Source organism: Balaenoptera ricei, chromosome 5 (genome assembly GCF_028023285.1).
Source record: "Balaenoptera ricei isolate mBalRic1 chromosome 5, mBalRic1.hap2, whole genome shotgun sequence".
Taxonomy (NCBI): Eukaryota; Metazoa; Chordata; class Mammalia; order Artiodactyla; family Balaenopteridae; genus Balaenoptera; species Balaenoptera ricei.
Window position 1 is genome coordinate 71647089 of NC_082643.1, and position 19957 is coordinate 71667045.

At 38.8% G+C, this 19957-nt stretch overlaps 1 protein-coding gene across 1 annotated transcript in view; it reads left to right on the top strand.

The window, feature by feature from the left end:
• The window catches only part of CORIN (corin, serine peptidase), a 267360-nt gene that overhangs the window by 231128 nt on the left and 16275 nt on the right, over nucleotides 1-19957 (top strand). The window contains exons 20-21 of the mRNA XM_059923062.1: nucleotides 11786-12057; nucleotides 14186-14319. Of these exons, the coding sequence (XP_059779045.1) occupies nucleotides 11786-12057; nucleotides 14186-14319 (406 nt within the window). The remainder of the gene's footprint in view (nucleotides 1-11785; nucleotides 12058-14185; nucleotides 14320-19957) is intronic.

The following is a 19957-nucleotide window of genomic DNA, read 5'->3' on the forward strand; positions in this document are numbered from 1 at the left end:
TTTTCTCGGTCCATTTGTCTCCTCCTCATCTCGTTTCTTTCCCCAGGTAACCTAGTGCACTGGGACCATCACTTCAGTCCTCTCACCAGGACCTTCAACTTCTTTGCCCCTAGATCTTTCTGCCATACACACCACACAGACCTCCAACTAAGAGTCAATATGAAGAGCACGTTTTCAATCCTATATTCATGCTCTTCCAAACTGAGGAGAACATTACCCAAGGATGCAGATTAGTGTCATGCCTGACTTTCAGCACCCATTGGACCCTTAATATTACTCAATAATCTTTTCACCTATTTCTGGACAGCTGCCTTTCTCATTCTCCACAGAAAATAACTATTGACTTACCCACCTGTACTGATCTAACAGTCTTTTAATACAGTCAGGAAAAGAAGTGAGATGTTTGATCTGACGTTTTATTACTGAGCCCATGTCATGTTCTCATGGTTACTTCTTTATCTTCTAGGTGCATATAAACCATGCCATTCGTTTGCAATTTTTTCTTTCCGTTCTGTCTACTTGAGAGATTTGATCCATTCCCATCAAGTACTAATGTCCACTAAAATAGGAATTCTCCATTTTGGATCCATACCTCCCCTGGGGTGCTGTTTTCCAGCATCACCGGTGAGTGAGCAATTGTGGTGACCCTGACCTGACTCCATGCTCCCCACTGCCCTGCCCCCTAAGGAGGCATCCTCTGCATCCTCACTGCTCCAGTGGGAAAATGTATGGGTCTAGGATGTAGCCAGCAGTTGGCCTAAACGTTAGGCCAATTCCCATAGTTTTTGGGGCTCACAGAAACTGGGAGTTCTTCCCCTTCTAATCTTTGCAGTTACTTACTTGTTTCTTCTTGTCCTGCGACTATCCACGTACTCTGCACCTGCACCTGAACAGCTGGTCATCGCTGGAGAATATCACACACCAGACTGCTAACTGAGCTCATGTCAAATGTATGATCATGAATCTCAAATGAGCATCTAACAATATGGCACCCATCCAGTATATGTTCACAGTTAAAGCCACTTTTCCATCCTCAACTATTTGACATCTTCTCCTCTCTCCCCAAATCTCCTTCACCCTCCACTGGTCTCACCTCATTCTTTATGAAGAAAATAGACATCATTATATGTTTTGCCTTGTCTCACCCCTAATTCCAACAAGTTACCTGTATCTGTGGCCACGTTCCCTCCTTTCCCTTGAGTTATGGTGGAGGATGCGTCCTTGCTCCTTTTTAAGGACAATCATATTTCCATTCATCTTTCAAAGACTTTATTTTAGATGCATTTATTTTTTTTTAACATCTTTATTGGAGTATAATTGCTTTACAATGGTGTGTTAGTTTCTGCTTTATAACAAAGTGAATCAGTTATACATACACATATGTTCCCATATCTCTTCCCTCTTGTGTCTCCCTCCCTCCCACCCTCCCTATCCCACCCCTCTAGGTGGTCACAAAGCACAGAGCTGATCTCCCTGTGCTATGCGGTTGCTTCCCACTAGCTATCTGTTTTACATTTGGTAGTGTATATATGTCCATGCCACTCTCTCACTTTGTCACAGCTTACCCTTCCCCCTCCCCGTGTCCTCAAGTCCATTCTCTAGTAGGTCTGTGTCTTTATTCCGTCAAAGACTATTTTAAAATCATTTCTATTTTCATCAATTTCTCTCTTTTTTGCTGGATCATTCCCTTCAGCAAACATGCCTTAGTGTCACCAACTTAAACCCCCTTCTCTTGACTTCACATCCCTCTTCAACTCTTGCCCCATTTTGGCTAGTACTCACAGTAAAACTCCTGAAAGAGTTTCCTACAGTCACTGTCTTCACTTTTACACTTCCTGTATTCCCCTCAGGTCACTCCAGTTGGGTTGTCATCAAGGCCACTACAGAAATGACACTTCCAAAGTCTTTAGTGACTTCCATCTTGCCAAATCCAATGGTGGATTTTCAGTTTCTAACTCACTGGAACCCTCCCTAGTATTTGATTACTACATCCTTCTTAAAATACTTTCTTCACTTTTCTTTTAAAATAACAAAAAAATTCTTATGTCACTGACCTACCCTTCTCTTTCTTTTTTTGCAGCTTCTCCTCTTCTAGGCCACTAAATGTTTTAGTTCTCCAGGTGTGTTGTGGACTGCACAGTTGTGTCCCCCTAATTTCCACATGTTGAAAATCTAACCCCTAATAAGGTGCTATTAGGAGGTGGGGCCCTTGGGAGGTGATTAGGTCATGAGGGTGAAACCCATGTTGTCCTTATAAGAAGAGAAAGAAAGCTAGCCCTCTCTCCCTCTGCCATGTAAGGATACAACAAGAAGACCACCATCTGTAATCGAGGAAGGGGATCTTCACCAGACCCTGAACACGCTAGTGCCCTAATCTTTGACTTAGAGCCTCAACAACTATGACAAATAACTGTTGTTTAAGCCACCCAGTCTATGGTAGTTTGTTATAGCAGCCCATGATCAGATAAGGACCTAATTCTTGGCTTTCTTATCTGTCTACAATCATCTAATCACATAGTTTCAAATGCTTGCTTATATTTGAACAAATATGAATATCAAATATTGATATGAATATCGATATGAATATCAAATATTTATTCATAACTTCCAAATTTATATCTCTAGCACAGCCCAGATTTTCTCCCAACCCACCAACCTCAAACATATTTAAATGCTTAGATGAAGTGTCCATTTGAATGTATAATAAACATTCTACTTTACATGGCCAGAACAAAACTTGATTCCTCATCTCTCCCACTGAGCAAATAATTGTATGCTTCACAAACTTTCCCCATCTCAGTAAGAGGCATCATTATCCATTGGTTTGCTAATACACCAAACCTGGGAGCCATCCTTAATTCCTCCCACTTTTACTCTAGCAGTAAGTTCTGTAGGATCTTCTTTCAAAATATAGCTTGAACCCAACTGCCTCTCATCATCTTTATGCTATAATCCTAATCCAGACCACCATCATATCAGGTCTGGATTATTGTATTAGCTTCCTAGGGCAGCCATAACAAGGTACCACAAATTGGGTGGCTTCAACAAGCCAAGAAGTTTATTGACAGAAGTTTATTGTCTTACAGTTCTGGAGGCTAGAAGTCTAAGATCAGGGTATTGGGATGGTTGGTTCCTTCTGAGGGCTGTGAGAGAGAATGCCTCTCGCTTGGATTCTGGTGTTCTGTTGGCAATCTTTGGCATTCCTTGGCCTATAGAAGCCTAATTCTGATCTTTGTCTTCATCTTCACCCTTTGTGTGCATGCCTGTCTCCAAGTTTCCCCTTTTCATGAGGATACCCAGTCATATTGGATTAGGGCTCACCATACTGGCCTCATTTTAAGTTGATTACCTCTGTAAAGACCTTATCTCCAAATAAGATCTTGTTCTGATGTATTGGGGATTAGGATTTCAATATATGAATTTTGCAGGGGGACACAATCAATCCATAACAACTTTTAAAACAGTTTCCTATCTGGTTTTTTTTTAGACTACTCTCTTGTTCATTTATTGTCTATTCTACACACAGTGAGATGGTGATCTTTCTAAAATGTAAATCATACCATGTCACCACCTGTTTAAAACTGTACAACAGCTTCTCATTGTAACAAGAATAGATTTCTTATCATAGCCTTTAAATATCTAGTCCTACCTCTTTGCATCTCCCCCTATTCTCTCATCACTCATTGGTCTCCAAACATGTAGCCTTTCTATCCCTGAAATCCCCCAATCTCATTCCTGCCTTAGGACTTTTCTACTTGCTGCTTCTGCAGTATGGAACCCTCCTATGGAGTCACAAAATTGCCTCCTTCCCCTCATTCAAGTCTCAAATTAAGTGTCACTTTGTCAAAGGCCTGCCCTAACCATCCTAGCTAAAATGACCCCCCTCCAATCAGTCATCTCTCTATCACATTATCCTATTTTTTTCCCTCCTAATTACCAGAGATAATCTTATTTGTTTATATATATATTTGGCTAGCCCAGGATGAAAACTCTATGAGGGCATGAACCCTGTCTGTCTTCCTCGCCTCTGTATTTTCATTTCTTTCAGCAAGGAATATAGCAACCAATCAAATATTTGTTAACTGACTAACCAGCCCCTTCTCGGTGTTAGTGATGACATCTGTAGCTCTTTTAGTAGTTAGGACTATAATTTGTCTGGAACTAGAAATGTTAACTCCTCTGCAGAAGGTCAGCGATCTTTTACTGACCCCTCCCATATCTTAGACCAGACATCAACTCAACATTTCAATGTATTAAGCACTTATACGTTTTATCACATGGAAGATGAATCTTTTGGATGTTGCCTGAAGACCATTCTCCTTGAATGGAGATATTAGAAGTAAAGGAAAGTTCAAATAGTTCAGCTTTGTCTTAGTTGACTACTAATATTAAATTATTTGCCCCAGATAGAAATCCTCATCTTGTTCTTCCCACGCATAATTTTGCTGAGAAGCCATTTTAATTTTTCCTGCTTTTTTTCTATTGACTGATTGATTGATTGAAGTATAGGGAATTCCCTGGCAGTCCAGTGGTTACTGGGGGCCCAGGTTCGATCCCTGGTCAGGGAACTAAGATCCTGCAAACCACACAGCATGGCCACACAAAAAAAAAATTTATTGAAGTACAGTTGATTTACAGTGTTGTGTTAGTTTCAGGTATACAGCAAAGTGATTCAGTTATATATATAGATGTAGATTTTCAGATTCTTTTCCATTATAGGTTATTACAAAATAATGAGTTTAGTTCCCTGTGCTATACAGTAGGTCCTTGTTGGTTATCTTTTTATATATAGTAATGTGTATATGTTAATCCCAAACTCCTAAGTTATTCCTTCCCCCCTTTCCCCCTTCATAACCATAAGTTTGTTTTCTATGTCTGTACATCTATTTCTGTTTTGTATATAAGTTCATTTGTATCCTTTTTTTTAGATTCCATATATAAGTGATATCATATATTTGTCTTTCTCTGTCTGACTTTATTTAGTATGATAATCTCTTGGTCCATCCATGTTGCTGCAAATGGCATTATTTCATTCTTTTTTATGGCTGAGTAATATTCCATTGTATATATATATATATATATATATATATATATATATATATATATATATATATATATATATATATATATATATACCACATCTTCTTTATCCATTCATCTGTCAATGGACATTTAGGTTGCTTCCATGTCTTGGCTATTGTAAATAGTGCTGCAATGAATGTTGGGGTGCATGTATCTTTTCAAATTATGGTTTTCTCTGGATATATGTCCAGGAGTGAAACTACAGGATCATATGGTAGCTCTATTTTTAGTTTCTTAAGGAACCTCCATTTTCCTCTCCGTAATGGCTGTACCAATTTACATTCCCACCAACAGTGTAGGAGGATTCTATGACTAAGACTTTTTGACAATTGCTACAGTTTCTTGCCACTGTTCTGTGATAAACTTTGCAGTTTGAAAGCTCTGAGATTCTTACGTTGTAACATTTACTTTTTGGATGATTCTTCATTTTCTTACTGCAGTCATTTGTGATGGTAAATCAGAATTTGGAACTCAAACTCTCCCATCTCTGTTTAGCTGTACTTGTTTTAAGAGTGTCTGGACACATTGTCCTATCTTTTTCCTGAAACATTCTTAAATCTGATTCTCTAAGCTCTAGGATGTGTATCTGACTATCCCCTTCTCTAGCTTTTTTGGACCCTGGGATAATAGAATTGCTCACTTTCTGTAATTTCATTACTGGCGGCTAGTTCCCCATCATATCTGGGGGATACATTCAGGAAAGAGAAGTTATCTTCCTTCTATCTGCCATCCTATCACTCACCAGTCAGTCTCCACTCATCCTGCATGCTTTCCACTCTGTGGCCAATACCTGATTCTTGTGTTGATACCTGTGGACCCTTCTCTTTGTTTCAGAGAAGTTTAGTATAAAGGTTGTGGTGTAGGGGTTTAAAGGACTGGCTTTCTGGCCTGCTACCATCACTTAGTATCTCTGTGATTTTAGATGAGTCACTAATCTGCTCTGAGTCACTGCTTTATCTTCTCTAAAATGGAGTAAGCATTCCTATTTATACCTCATAATTGGTGAGAAGATGATTGAATTGATATGTAGAAATACTTGGAAACTATAGAGATTTTATACTAAAAGAAGAATCCAGCTCTGATCTCTTTTGCTTGTTAGATACATTTAAAAACTTTAGCCAGCAGTTCAAACTGTGTATACTTTACCTAAAATCCAGAACTTTGGCTTCCCTGAAACAATCAGATTGTCAGTTCACACTGGATATTCCAATACGACAGCCATCAGCAGGAGCTGAGAGGCAGATGGCCCTCGAGATGGGCAAGTCTTGTGGTCTGACACCCACTACTTACTGACTTATACTCGGCCCCTTTATGCATTTACGTTGTGGTCATCCCATTCTAGAATCTATTCACTGCATGTGTTAGAGAGAATTCTTTAAACATACCAAGTGCAGATGCGATATTAAAAGTAAGAGGTTCCTAAGATTTGTAGAACAGAAATGATGCTTTTGTGTGATATTTCTTGACTTAGTGCAGATATGGTAAATTTCAAATTACTTCCAAGTCACCACATGGCTGTGCCATTTCTGGAGTAAGTCTTGTAAAATAGTGATTTCTATCACAGGGGTTAATTATAAATATTAATTTTATTTTCTGAAAAAAGATAAATAGTAAATATAAGTTATTCAAAGTAAAATCAGAAAGGGTAAAAAAAGGGAAATTTTTGTGCTCTTAAGAAAAGATAAAGATAGAAGAAAATCTCTAAACCTGGCCAGCTGAATTAAGTGAAAATGTGGCAAATTTATGTCTAAACTAGAGCTGAGTGTGGCATATTACAAACTGAAACTGGTTATTGTGTCCAGAGACATTGTGCCTTCAATTATGTATAAACTTCCCTGGATGTCATAATGCATCTGAGGTGTATAGGTAGCTGTGTTTTCTCTCTAGAGTGATAATTGAAGAATTAGAAGTTGAAATCATATTATCTCAACATTATCTATAATGTGTATTCATCATTAAAACAGGAGTATAAACATGAAGCAAATTAAATAAGAATTTCTGGTAATGAAATACTATGTAGAGCAAGAATGAAAGGAGAAAAAGGTCTCTTAACATCTTCCTCAGCCACTTTTATTTCTACTGGTGGATTTTCACCTGGCTTCACCTTGCCTGCTTCCTCACTCTCAGAGCCTGAGGATCTTTGCACAATCTTCTTTAAGGATGCACCAGTTCTCCTTGCTGTTGCTTTGAAGTCTGACAGCACTGAGAAAAAAATCCCCTTGATGCTGAAGATTTTCACCTGCTATACTTGGCTTTTTATCTTTGTAGTCCAATTTACTCTTCACTAAAATGGCCACATGAACATAGCTTGTTCCTATGTGTTCCTCTACTGGGTACTTTTTACTGAAACTAGATTCATGTGGCCTTCATGTAGCCCTAAGTCTTCTTTCCTCCTTTTGCTTCCACCCAGATGGGGGTGACTCATTCTTTCTAGAACATGCTTAATATACCAATATACCATTTATACTCATCTCCCTCACTTCATGTACCCCTTTTGAACAACAGGTTATTGTTTTTCCTGGTTTTTGCCAGACTTGGGAAAAAACATTTAATGAGACTTTATTTCCCCCCTTATAACAAAAAAGAAAACAGAACAATTTCCTTACTGAATATAAAAAAGTATGTGAATTTCCTGTATTTTTTTTTTTGTGCTTTTGGTGGATATTAATGCCATAAGGACAGTAGCTTGTGTCACAACAGGCTACTGAATACAAGTTAATAACATTTTGCAGTTTTATTGATACTTGTTTTAGTGTTAGAATTAGATTAACCCCAATATCGTAATTAAGTCCAAAAAGTTTACACTATTTCATTTTGTTACCAATAATTTGCAGTGTTCAACTGCATACTGTTTGTCATACTGCTTGTGATTTAAGCAGATAGATGAGTATTTTTTTTGAAACCAAAATTTAGTAGCTCTGATTCGAGGCAAGAAGCTATTAAATAGGTAGACATTTGAAATCAATAATTGTTTGATTTCAAATATCTTAAACAATAGAATCTCAAGTGAGTATTGAATTTATCAGATGGTTATGCATTTACTCCTCTAGACTGAAAAATGGAACAGGGAGAGGGAAGGAGGGACGGAAAGAAGGAAGGAAGGGAGGGATGGAGGGAGAGAAGGAAGGAAGGGAGGAAGGAAGGGAGGGAGGGAGGGAAAAAAGGGAGCGAGGGAAAGAAGGGAGGAAGGAAGGGAGGAAGGAAGGGAGGGAGGGAGGGAAAAAAGGGAGGGAGGGAAAGAAGGAAGGAAGGAAGGAAGGGAGGAAGGGAGGGAGGAAGGGAGGGAGGGAGAGAAGGGAGGGAGGGAGGGAAAGAAGGAAGGGAGGAAGGGAGGGAAGAAAGACAGAAAGACAAAGTGAGGAAGGAAGGAAGAGAAAGAAAGGCATGTTCTTTGAGTGATGGCTTTATTTAATGAAAAATAGTCTTCTGTAACCTTATCCTGTAATGTTCATGAGACAGCACTTCCTGAATTTTATTATAATTGTTTCTTTATGTGTTCATCTTCACTCAATTCTAAAGTTTGTATAGGCAGGGATCATGTCTTTCTTGCTTATTATTGAAATCCCCAGCTCTATATCTATATCCGTATCTATATCTATAGATATATTTCTATATATATATATTTCTCTACATATAGATGTTATATATATATATTTTTTCAAATAGTGACATCAATTCTTTTTATTGAGGTATATTTGATGTACAATATTATATACGTTTCAAGTGTACGACATAGTGATTCACAATTTTTAAAGGTTATACTCCATTTATAGTTATTATAAAATATTGACTATACAACAAGAACCTACTGTATAGTACAGGGTATTATATTCACTGTCTTGTAATAACCTATAATGGAAAAGAAATCTGATAAAGAATATATATATATATATATATATATATATATATATATATAATATATATATGAATCACTTTGCTGTACACCTGAATCATTGTAAATCAACTATACTTCAGTAAAAAAATTGACTGTATCCCCGTGTTGTACAATATATCCTTGTAGCTTATTTATTTTATACAGTTTGTGTCTCTTAACCCCCACTCCTATCTTGCCCCTCCCCCCCTTACCTCTCCCCTCTGGTAACCACTAGTTTGTTCTCTGTATCTGTGAGTCTGTTTCTTTTCCGTTATATTCACTAGTTTATTTTTTATATTCCACACATAAATGATATCATATAGTATTTGTCTTTCTCTGTCTGACTTATTTCACTTAGCATAATATCCTCCAAGTCCATCCATGTGGCTGTGAGTGACAACATCTCATTCTTTTTTATGGCTGAGTAGTATTCCATCATATATGTATATACACCACATCTTCTTTATCCATTCACCTGCTGATGGACACTTAGGTTGCTTCCATATGACATCAATTTTGATAGACCTAAAATTATTTTTTTTTACAATGGAAAAAGGATAGAATGTGTGGACTGTATAGAGGACTCTTTTAGTAGAATCTAGTCTAAGAACCCAACAATGCTAAAAACAGGTTGAATGTTGGCCTTGCATACTTTTTCCTGACCCTCCTAAAATCTCAGCGTTTTGAATTTTTTCTACGCATGAGAAAATGGTGAAGAACGACGTGCCAAGGAAAAAAAGAGGGTGGGTGGGTTCTTGGCAGAGACTCCCTAGGGAGCTCTTAAAAATACCAATTCCCAGACCCCAGCCCAACTTTCAGTTGATACGGGATGATGCCCAGAAAATCAGTATTTGAAAGCTCCTCAGGTGATTCAGCCTGGGTTGGAAAACAACTGGTCTAGCTGGTCAGATCAGCTTATGTTAGTTGGGCAAGCTTGCAAATGAGGACAGTGATGGCATGGCTGACATGTCACCACAGTGTAAGGGAATATCTACAATAAAAGCTCCGCATTCCAACACTGTGGTCAACTAAATGCCCACACCTTCGGTCCTGGCCCACTATAGAGGAAGAGAAACTGAGAATGGAGGAGGAGGTGGAGGCAATGATGATGAATAGACCTTGCTTAGGTGGTTGGAGTTGGCCACTAATAAACGTTTTGAAACATCATCTGTTGAACTATCATTAAACAAGTACATGTTAAGAACCCAATGTATGCCAGGTACTAGGTCCTGGGAATACCAGCCAAGTCCCTGCCTTCCCAGAACTTACAGTCTGGGGGCCAGACACAGAACAGACAAAGAAGTATATCATCATTGGTATCAATGAGTGCTGTGAGACAAAAATTAAAGCTGGGTCAAGAGTAGAGAGTGATGGGGTAAAGGCTAGACTGGGCAGTCACGGAGGACAGCTTTGAGGTGGTGATGTTTGAGCTGGGACCTGGATAAAGAGAAGGAATAAATGTGGGAGCCACGTGAGAGCTGAGAGAACAGAAAGTGAAGAGTCCTGAGTTGTGGATGTCCTTGGCATGTCCAAAAATAGAAAGTCCCTGGGGTTCGAATGGAGCAGGTCGTGTGGGGCCTCGAAGGCCATGGATAGGAGTCTACAGTTTGTCTTGAGTGTGATTCAAAGTCCTTGGAGAATTATGAGCAGAAAATGAATTTGATCTAATTTTATTTTTAAAAAGATCACTCTGCGACTGTGAGGAGAATGGGTTATAGGGGCGAAGAGTAGAAGAAGGGCCACCATTTGGGAGATGAGAGTAGCTTAGATTAGGACTGTAGTGGTGGCAGAGGGAGAAACAACAAGATTCAGGATATTTTTGAAAGCAGAGTAGTGAAGACTTGCTGATGCAATCAATGTTGGGTGTAAGAGAGATGATTCAACTGCATAACTGGTGGTTATAAATATTAAATAACTGTAGAATGAATTTTGAATGCTTAGAACATTGCCACATACACAGTTAGCACTCATAAATCTTAGCCAGTATCAAACATCCAAGCAAATATGTGAGTGGATAATTGGATGTACAAGTCTGCAGCTCAAGGGAGAGGATGGAGCTGGAGATATATGTTTGGGAGGTACAAGGCTATGGGTGGCATTTAAAGCCATTGGACTAGGTGAAATCTTCTAGGGGGTGAGTGTAGAATGAGAAGACTGAAGGCAGCGGCCTGGGGCACTTCAATATAGACACTGAGAGCAGAGGAGGAGGATCCAGCAGAGAAGACAGAGAGGAAGGGGCCCCAGAGATGGGAGGAAATTCTGGAGCTTGGAGAGTCCTGGAAGTCGAGTGGAAAAGTGTTTTAAGATGGAATTGACTAGACTATTGCTGACAAGTTTTCAAAAACAATGAAGTGTAAGACTGCCCATTAGAAGTTGTGGGTGGCCTTTTTAAGCCCCTAGCTTGAAATTTTCAGAAGCCTTTCCTGAAAACTTGACATTTCTGAAGCCCTGGCTCCTTATTGGAGGGATCTCTTAGCCTCAGCTTTTCATTCTCCTTCATTTTTTTCTCTTGTCTCTTTTCTCTTCATGTCTTTTCGTCATCTTTCCCACTCAATGAAGCAAGTATTAACTACGCTGCCTGCCTTTCAAAGCGAACAAGTGTTATTTTCTAGAATAGCACCATTCAGGAAGCATGGGCTTTGCTTTCCACAACAGTGAAATATTTGCAAATTGCTCAGGGGTTATATAAATGCTTCTTATATGAATACGTGGGAGATGGGCATGGAAAGAGCCATTATTTACATAAATAAATATTTTAAAAATAAAATGTAAATTTTAAAAGATAAATCTGAGCTTAAGATGCCAATAGCTCTTGAATTATTATTTTAGGAGAGAGAATGCTGCCGTTTGGAAAGTGGTGTTTGGCATCAATAATCTAGACCACCCATCAACGTTCATGCAGATGCGCCTCGTGAAAACCATCATCCTGCATCCTCGCTACAGTCGAGCAGTGGTGGACTATGACATCAGCATAGTGGAGCTAAGCGAAGACATCGATGAAACGAGCTACGTCCGGCCCGTCTGCTTACCCAGCCCGGAGCAGTCGTTAGAACCTGATACTTACTGCTATATCACAGGCTGGGGACACATGGGCAACAAAAGTAAGTCAGGATCCTCAGGAGCCTTTCAGCTTGTAACTGGAAAACAATAGGGTACTTCCTGGCCTTTGGCAATCATTTCCCATTTTCACTTACAAAAGTAGAGCCACAGATACTTAGCATTACGTGTCACTCTCCCTTCCATGCAAATCACAGATGTCAATACTTCACCATGCACTTAAACCTGCCAAGCCCAGATACAACCTCAGAAATCCTTCTCCACATCTCAGTCTTTCTCCAGGGAGCCACTACTGATGTTTTAGAGCTGGCACGCAAGATGAGACCTATCAAGTCATCCTCCCTTGCATTGTTTCCATTGGTGATTTGCACTCACTTCAGGCAAAGTCGCTCGGAGCCTCTGTCTAGCAGTTAGGTAGTTCCGCTTCTGCAGTCAAGCTGGACGGTCCCATTTCCAACTCTTTGTCATGATTTGGTCCTATCAACATCGGTAACACAGCCTGTAAGTCTCTCTAGAAGGAAAACTGGTTAGCTATTTGCCTATTCAAATTAATTTAAATAGTTTGGGTTCTTAGATGATTTCAAAAAATAAAACATATAGAAATTAAAAAATTTGTACTGCTGACTCTCAGCCGCCCATAAAGGCCTCTCTCATTCTGCTTGACTTATTAAAGGTTTAGAATAAGAATTTAATCGATGAGATATTTTCTTTAATGGTAGGCACTGACCATGCCAACTATATCAGGTGTAGTACTGCAGCTCTCAGGGATGATGATATATATCTGTGTCCTGTTATCCATCTTAGCAACTGCCAATTTGAAGGACGATTGTTTTTCCTGAAATTTAGTCAAGTTTTGAGCTAAGCTGAGTTTCTTTTCTATACGATCAACTGAGAATAAAAAGAAAAAAGTAACTAGACAGTAGTAAGTCAATGACTTCTGAAAAGCTAACATGTAAGAAATATGAAGGCAATATCAGACATATGATGTCACCATGCCTGCTAATCTTGGTTTTTAAAAGCTATAATTAGTTTTGTGATATATGAGAGCAGAATCTATATTGCCTCTACTTGTATTGTTCCCAATATCCACATTAAACTCAGAGTAATCGTGTGACATATGGCACATACCACGTATATAATGTAGTAGGAAGAGCAAGGGTCTGAGTTCATTGAAAAGATCTGATTGACACTGACTACACCACCTTCTAGCTTACTGTAAAATGGAAAAAATAATAGCAACTGTCTAACTCACAGGATTATTGTAAAGATTAAAGAAAATAGGCCCAGAGAATGCTGAGTGCAGGAGCCCGGCCCACTGTGGGTACCCAGTAAACATTAGCGATGGTTCTTTTTGCCATTCTTTCGACAACTTGGGGAACTTCCACTGTCTGCATTGCATTGATTTTTCCAAACGTATTGGAAAACGTATTCTTTCTTCCATTAAGGTACCCTGTACGTGTACACTGCTTCACCATCACTATTTAAAGGAGAACAGTGTGTATGTTTTGTAGAATGGCTGAACAATGAGAGATTCTTGCTGCTGGCTTTGAGAAATACATTGTTATTCTGTGAGAACTTTGGAGCAAGATGAAATTCACATGTTCTCTCTGCTGGCACTAAGGGATGGCTTTTCCCTTTCGACATCTCTCTGATGTATCGTCTAGGATTCAAGGTTCTGACCTCAGATGATGGCTACTATAGCACATGATGAGACACACTGTTCAAACCAAGGATAGGGCAGCCCTTCCTCTGTTAGTCTGAACAGGCAGTCTGAACTTGAGCAGAGCAGGGCTCACATGTTGAGCTGTCACAGAGCTGGCAGCCTCCCACCTGGAGGAGCGCTCTGGCTTGATGATTTTCCTTTTCACTGTAGTAGCTATTGTTTATGTTGCTACACATAATAAGAGAGGGAAAGCATGAGCCAGGTTACTTTACCAGTCTGTGCCTCAATTTTCTCATTAACAAAATGAAGGGGTTTGATTAAATGATTGCTGTCAGCACTTATAATTATTGGAAAATTCTGATTCCAAATGAGCTTCGTCTTTGAAATGGCATTTTAAGAGCATGGTTTTCTTGGTATAAAGATGTTATCATTTCATATTTGGCTAGCCTCATTTTTGAGTCATTTTACCCTCATATATTTTATTTCTTCTTCTTTTTAAAAATATCCAGTGCCTTTTAAGCTGCAAGAGGGAGAAGTCCGCATTATTTCTCTGGAGCAGTGTCAGTCCTACTTTGACACGAAGACCATCACCACCCGGATGATCTGTGCCGGCTATGAGTCTGGCACAGTTGACTCGTGCATGGTAAGTTGCTTTCTGGTTACCAAGGACATTCAGTTCAGCAGTAGGTTCAATGGGTCCATAGTAGCCCATTAGTATTCATGTGTGGCCCTTTGGGAACATTTTTTGAAAATAATTTATTACCAAATGTTTTAATTATTCACAGGGTGTTTTCCTTTATTCAGGACCCAAGCAACCCCCTGAGTAACCTCCTTGCCCCCTACTCAGGTTGCCTTCTGCTTTCTCACCTCTTGCATGGGGTCAGCACCCTGGGTCAGCAACAGGAGGAGAAGCAATTGTTCTGGTCCATCTCCTTGGACCATTTTAGTGGCCAGGACAAGCAAGTTTCTGAGAGCAGCTAGTGGTAACCAGAGCTCCAACCAGGTTGCCTCAGGAAGCAGGGGACAGACACCAAGGGCATATTCAACCATCGGGGTGATGGCACTGAAGCCCATACAACACCCCAATCTCCAGGGTGTGTGACAGACCCACCTCCGTCTCAGGAGTTGATCACACTGGCATTGTCTGGGCCTGCACGTGATTGGCAGCATGTCTTCAAATATCACTGAACACGACCTTTAGACTCAGGATTTCTGGTCACAGCAGTTCCTAGAGTATGCTAACTTAGCAATGCAGGGAAGCATTTTTTTTTTTTGGAATTTTTGAATTTTATTTTATTTATTTTTTTATACAGCAGGTTCTTATTAGTCATCCATTTTATACACATCAGTGTATACATGTCACTCCCAATCTCCCAATTCATCCCACCACCACTCCCACCCCCCCGCAGGGAAGCATTTTTACTTAATAAACACTCATTGCATCTTATACTGGACTGGCTCCCAGGGGAGGATGAAAAAGGGAGAGCACTTAAAGAAGCTTGTAACAGAGTAGGGAAGGCAGTTATTGCACTACAGTGCTATGAAGCACCTTTGTTATTTCACTGCTTTGGAGTAGATCAAATTGCCCCCAAGTTTTAGAATTGAAGAAGAGATGCAACAGTGCGATTGCCCCTGACCCAACATAATAAAATGACATTTTTGATTGTCCATTTCAGAATAGAAATGGCCTGGTGGTGATGTAGACAGTTGTCGTGGGAAAGAGGGAGGCAGGCTCCCTTGAAGTGTCACTGAGTCACCTTCCCTTCTGTCCTCTGGCCCCAAGTCATCCAGCTGAGGTGGGCAGTGATAGAGGAACCCCTGCCTTCCATGCAAGAGGCCTAGGTTTGATAGACCAAAGCCAAAAACAAAGTGACTAGGAGGCAGCGTGGTGTCAGGGCTAGGACACGTGATTTGCAACCCGAAAGGTCTGGGTTGGCTCCCATCTCTGGCAGTGAGAACAATGTGGCCTGAAGAAGTTATTTAACCTCTCTAGAATATTTTCTCCCAAGTAAGATGGGGCTGATTCTGTCTGATTTGCAGCGTATTTTTAGGATTAACTGGGTTAATGTCCCAATATTTTAACATATCTGTATATGACGTCTGGCATATGCCCTCAATGAATATCAACAATGTGAATGTTAACATCTACCAGTTAGTGCTTACTGTGTTCCAGGATCTCTTCTAAATACTTTCTAATAACTCACTTAATTCTCACAGTCATCTCTTGTGGCAGTATCTGTGTTTTTCCTATTTTACAGATCAAGAAAACAAGGGACCAGAGAGGTTAAGTAATTTACCCCATATCACCCAGCATTAAGGTGGTAGAATGAAGATATGAATGTAGGCAGCCTGGCTTCAGAATTCAAGTGCTTGGTCACTACACTATCCTAAATGTGAATACATTTCTCCCTGTTGCCAGCATGATCTGGAGGTCTACCAAAAACTAGTTCCTCTTCATCTCTTGGTAACTGCTAAAGGGAGGGGATAGAAGGTGATTCTTTGAAAGAGAAATGAAGGTCCAACACAGCCACAGGCATAGGCATGTTCATATCGTAATGTCTAATAGGAAACAGGTCCTGCCAACTTCTTTAGTGGTGGGAATTCTGCACTGTTGATATCTTAAATGCATACCAGATGCTCTCTAACACAACTCCAGGTAGAAACAAAAGCTACTTTTTACCAAGTCTGGAGCAAGATTATGCACCAGAACCTCTCATTACCTTCCTTAATTGCATCAACAGGTCACATTGGAAGCCATGGGTCCTTTGTTAAGGTCTAGAAATCAGGGAACTCAGTATTGAAACCAAACATAAACTTTGGTCTAAAGCCCAATATTATGAAGAGGAAAAGAGGACCAAAAACCAGACAAATTGTACCTTTAGCTGTATCCCCCTTTTGTTTTGAATTGATGCTTCTTCACCTCTTGTTTTCCAACTAACAAATGTCCACCTGCCTCATTAAGCCTAGCTCAAAACCCACTCTTATGGGGACCCTGTGTTCCCCTCAGGCTGGAAGTAATCACTTATTCCTTTGAAGACTCCTTTATTTATAGCCCTTAGATTTTGCTTTCATGTAAAGTTTTTCTCATTACCCAAGTGGACTTTTGGCCCCTTAGGGACAAAAGTAGCTCTTTACTTGTGTAGACTGTAGCACAGAATCTTGCAAAAATTAGATGCTAGATAATTATGTGGCTAAGTTTCTGATCTGAAGTGTAGAGATGCTGACCTGTAAATATCCCATTTTAATCACTCTCTGGCATAATAAGTAGCTCAGCCTAAATAAGTCAGTATCTTAGTATTTCTTTTATATAAGAGGAGATGAAAAAATTGTGGAATATGTCTAATAAAATTGTTTCCAGTAAATTTCGCTTAAAAATCAATTAGGCTTTCAGACAGAACAGCTTAGCCTCTTGCAAAATCTATGCTTATTAGTTAGGTTTACGGCATTGGTAAGTTATGAATGCAATGTTCACCACTTCTAGGAAGTGGCATGATATATTCAAAGTCCTGAAAGGGAAAAACCTTCAACCTAGGATACTCTACCCAGCAAGATTATCATTTAGAATAGAATGAGAGATAAAGAATTTCTCAGACAAGAAAAAACTAAAAGAGCAACACTAAACCTACCCTAAAAGAAATACGGAAGGGTCTTCTCTAAATATTGAAGAAGAAGGGTCTTCTTCTTTCTCTAGAAAAGAAGCAAGAATCTATTGGAAAGGAAAAATCACAGTAGTAGAAGCAAGTATGTAAAAGGATTGAAGATCACTTAAATAGGCCAGTACATAGATTAAAAAGCAAAAAAAAAATTTTTTTGTAAAAGCAATTATAACTACAATTAACAGCAAAACAATAAGTATGAAGATGTAAAATAGAACATCAAAAATCACAAAATGTGGGAGAGTGAGTATAAAAATGTAGATCTTTTAGAATGTGTTTGAACTTGTATGACTAGCAGTTTAAAGATATAATAATGGGTCAACATACTTGAAATCCATAGTAATCACAAATCAAAACACCCAGTAGGTTCACAAAAACCAGAAAGAAAGGAACTCAAGCATACTACAAAAGAAAATAATCAAACCACAAAAGGAAAAACAAAAGAAGAAATGAACAAGGAAGAACTATAAAAACAACTGGAAAACAAGGTTTAAAATGGCAATAAGTACATACCTATCAATAATTATTTGTTTTAATTTTTATTTTATATTGGTGTATAGTTGATTTACCATGTTGTGTTAGTTTCAGGTATACAGCAAAGTGGTTCAGTATACATATTCATATATCCATTCTTTTTCAGATTCTTTTCCCATATAGGTTATTACAGAATATTGAGTCAAGTTCCCTGTGCTATACAGTAGGTCCTTGTTGATGATCTGTTTTATATATAGTAGTGTGTATATGTTAATCCTAACCTCCTAATTTATCCAACCCCCCCCACCCCGACCTTTCCTCTTTGGTAACCATAAGTTTGTTTTCTAAGTCTATGGGTATATTTCTGTTTTGTAAATAAGTTCATTTGTATCTTTTTAGATTCCAAATATAGGTGATATCATATGATATTTGTCTTTCTCTGACTTACTTCACTTAGTATGATAATTTCCTGGTCCATCCATGTTGCTGCAAATGACATTATTTCATTCTTTTTAATGGCTGAGTAATATTCCACTATATATATGTAGCACATCTTCTTTATCCATTCCTCTGTTGATGGGCATTTAGGTTGCTTCCATGTCTTGGCTATTGTAAATAGTGCAGCAGTGAACATTGGGGTGCATGTATCTTTTCAAATTATGGTTTTCTCTGGACATTTGCCCAGAAATGGGATTGCTGGATCATATGGTAGCTCTATTTTCAGTTTTTCAAGGAACCTCCATACTGTTCTCCATAGTGGTTGTACCAATTTATCTTCCCACCAACAGTGTAAGAGGGTTCCCTTTCCTCCACACCCTCTCCAGCATTTATTGTTTGTAGACTTTTTGATGATGGCCATTCTGGCCAGTGTGTAGTGATACCTCATTGTAGTTTTGATTGGCATTTCTCTAATAATTAGTAATAATGAGCATCTTTTCATGTGCTTTTTGGCCATCTGTATGTATTCTTTGGAGAAATGTCTATTTAGATCTTCTGCCCATTTTTTGATTGGGGTGTTTGTTTTTTTGACATTGAGCCACATGAGCTGTTTGTATATTTTGGAGAATAATCCTTGTTGGTCGCATCATTTGCAAATATTTTTACCGAATTTGTAGGTTGTCTTTTTGTTTTGTTGATGGTTTCCTTTGCTGTGCAAAAGCTTTTAAGTTTCATTAGGTCTCATTTGTTTATTTTTGTTTTTATATGCATTACTCTAGGAGGTAGATCCAAAAACATATTGCTGCGGTTTATGTCAGAGAGTGTTCTGCCTATGTTTTCCTCTAAGAGTTTTATAGTATCTGGTCTTACATTTAGATCTTTAATCCATTTTGAGTTTGTTTTTGTGTGTGGTGTTAGAGAATATTCTAATTTCATTCTTTTACATGTAGCTGTCCAGTCTTCCCAGCACCACTTATTGAAGAGGCTGTCTTTTCTCCATTGTATACTCTTGCTTCCTTTGTCATATACTGACCACAGGTGCGTGGGTTTATTTCTGGGCTTTCTATACTGTTCCATTGATCTATAAGTCTGTCGTCGTGCCACTACCATACTGTTTTAATTACTGTCGCTTTATAGTATATTCTGAAGTGAGGGAGCCTAATTCCTCCAGCTCTGTTTTTCTTTCTCAAGATTGCTTTGGCTATATGGGGCCTTTTATGTTTCCATACAAATTTTAAGATTTTTTGTTCTAATTCTGTGAAAAATGCCATTGGTAATTTGATAGGGATTGCACGGAATCTATAAATTGCCTTGGGTAGTCTAGTCATTTTGACAGCATTGATTCTTCCAAGCCAAGAACATGGTGTATCTTTCCATCTGTTGGTGTCATCTTCGATTTCTTTCATCATTGTCTTATAATTTTCTGAATACAGGTCTTTGGTGTCCTTAGGTAAGTTTATTCCTAGGTATTTTATTCTTTTTGATGCAAAGGGAAATGGGATTTTTCCATAATTTCTCTTTCTGATCTTTTGTTTATAGTGTATAGAAGTTCAACAGATTTCTGTGTATTAATTTTGTATCCTGAAACTTTACCAAATTCATTGATGAGCTCTAGTGGTTTTCTGGTAGCATCTTTAGAATATTCTATGTATAGTTATTATGGCATCTGCAAACAGTGATGGTATTCCTTTTTCTTTTCCAATATGGATTCCT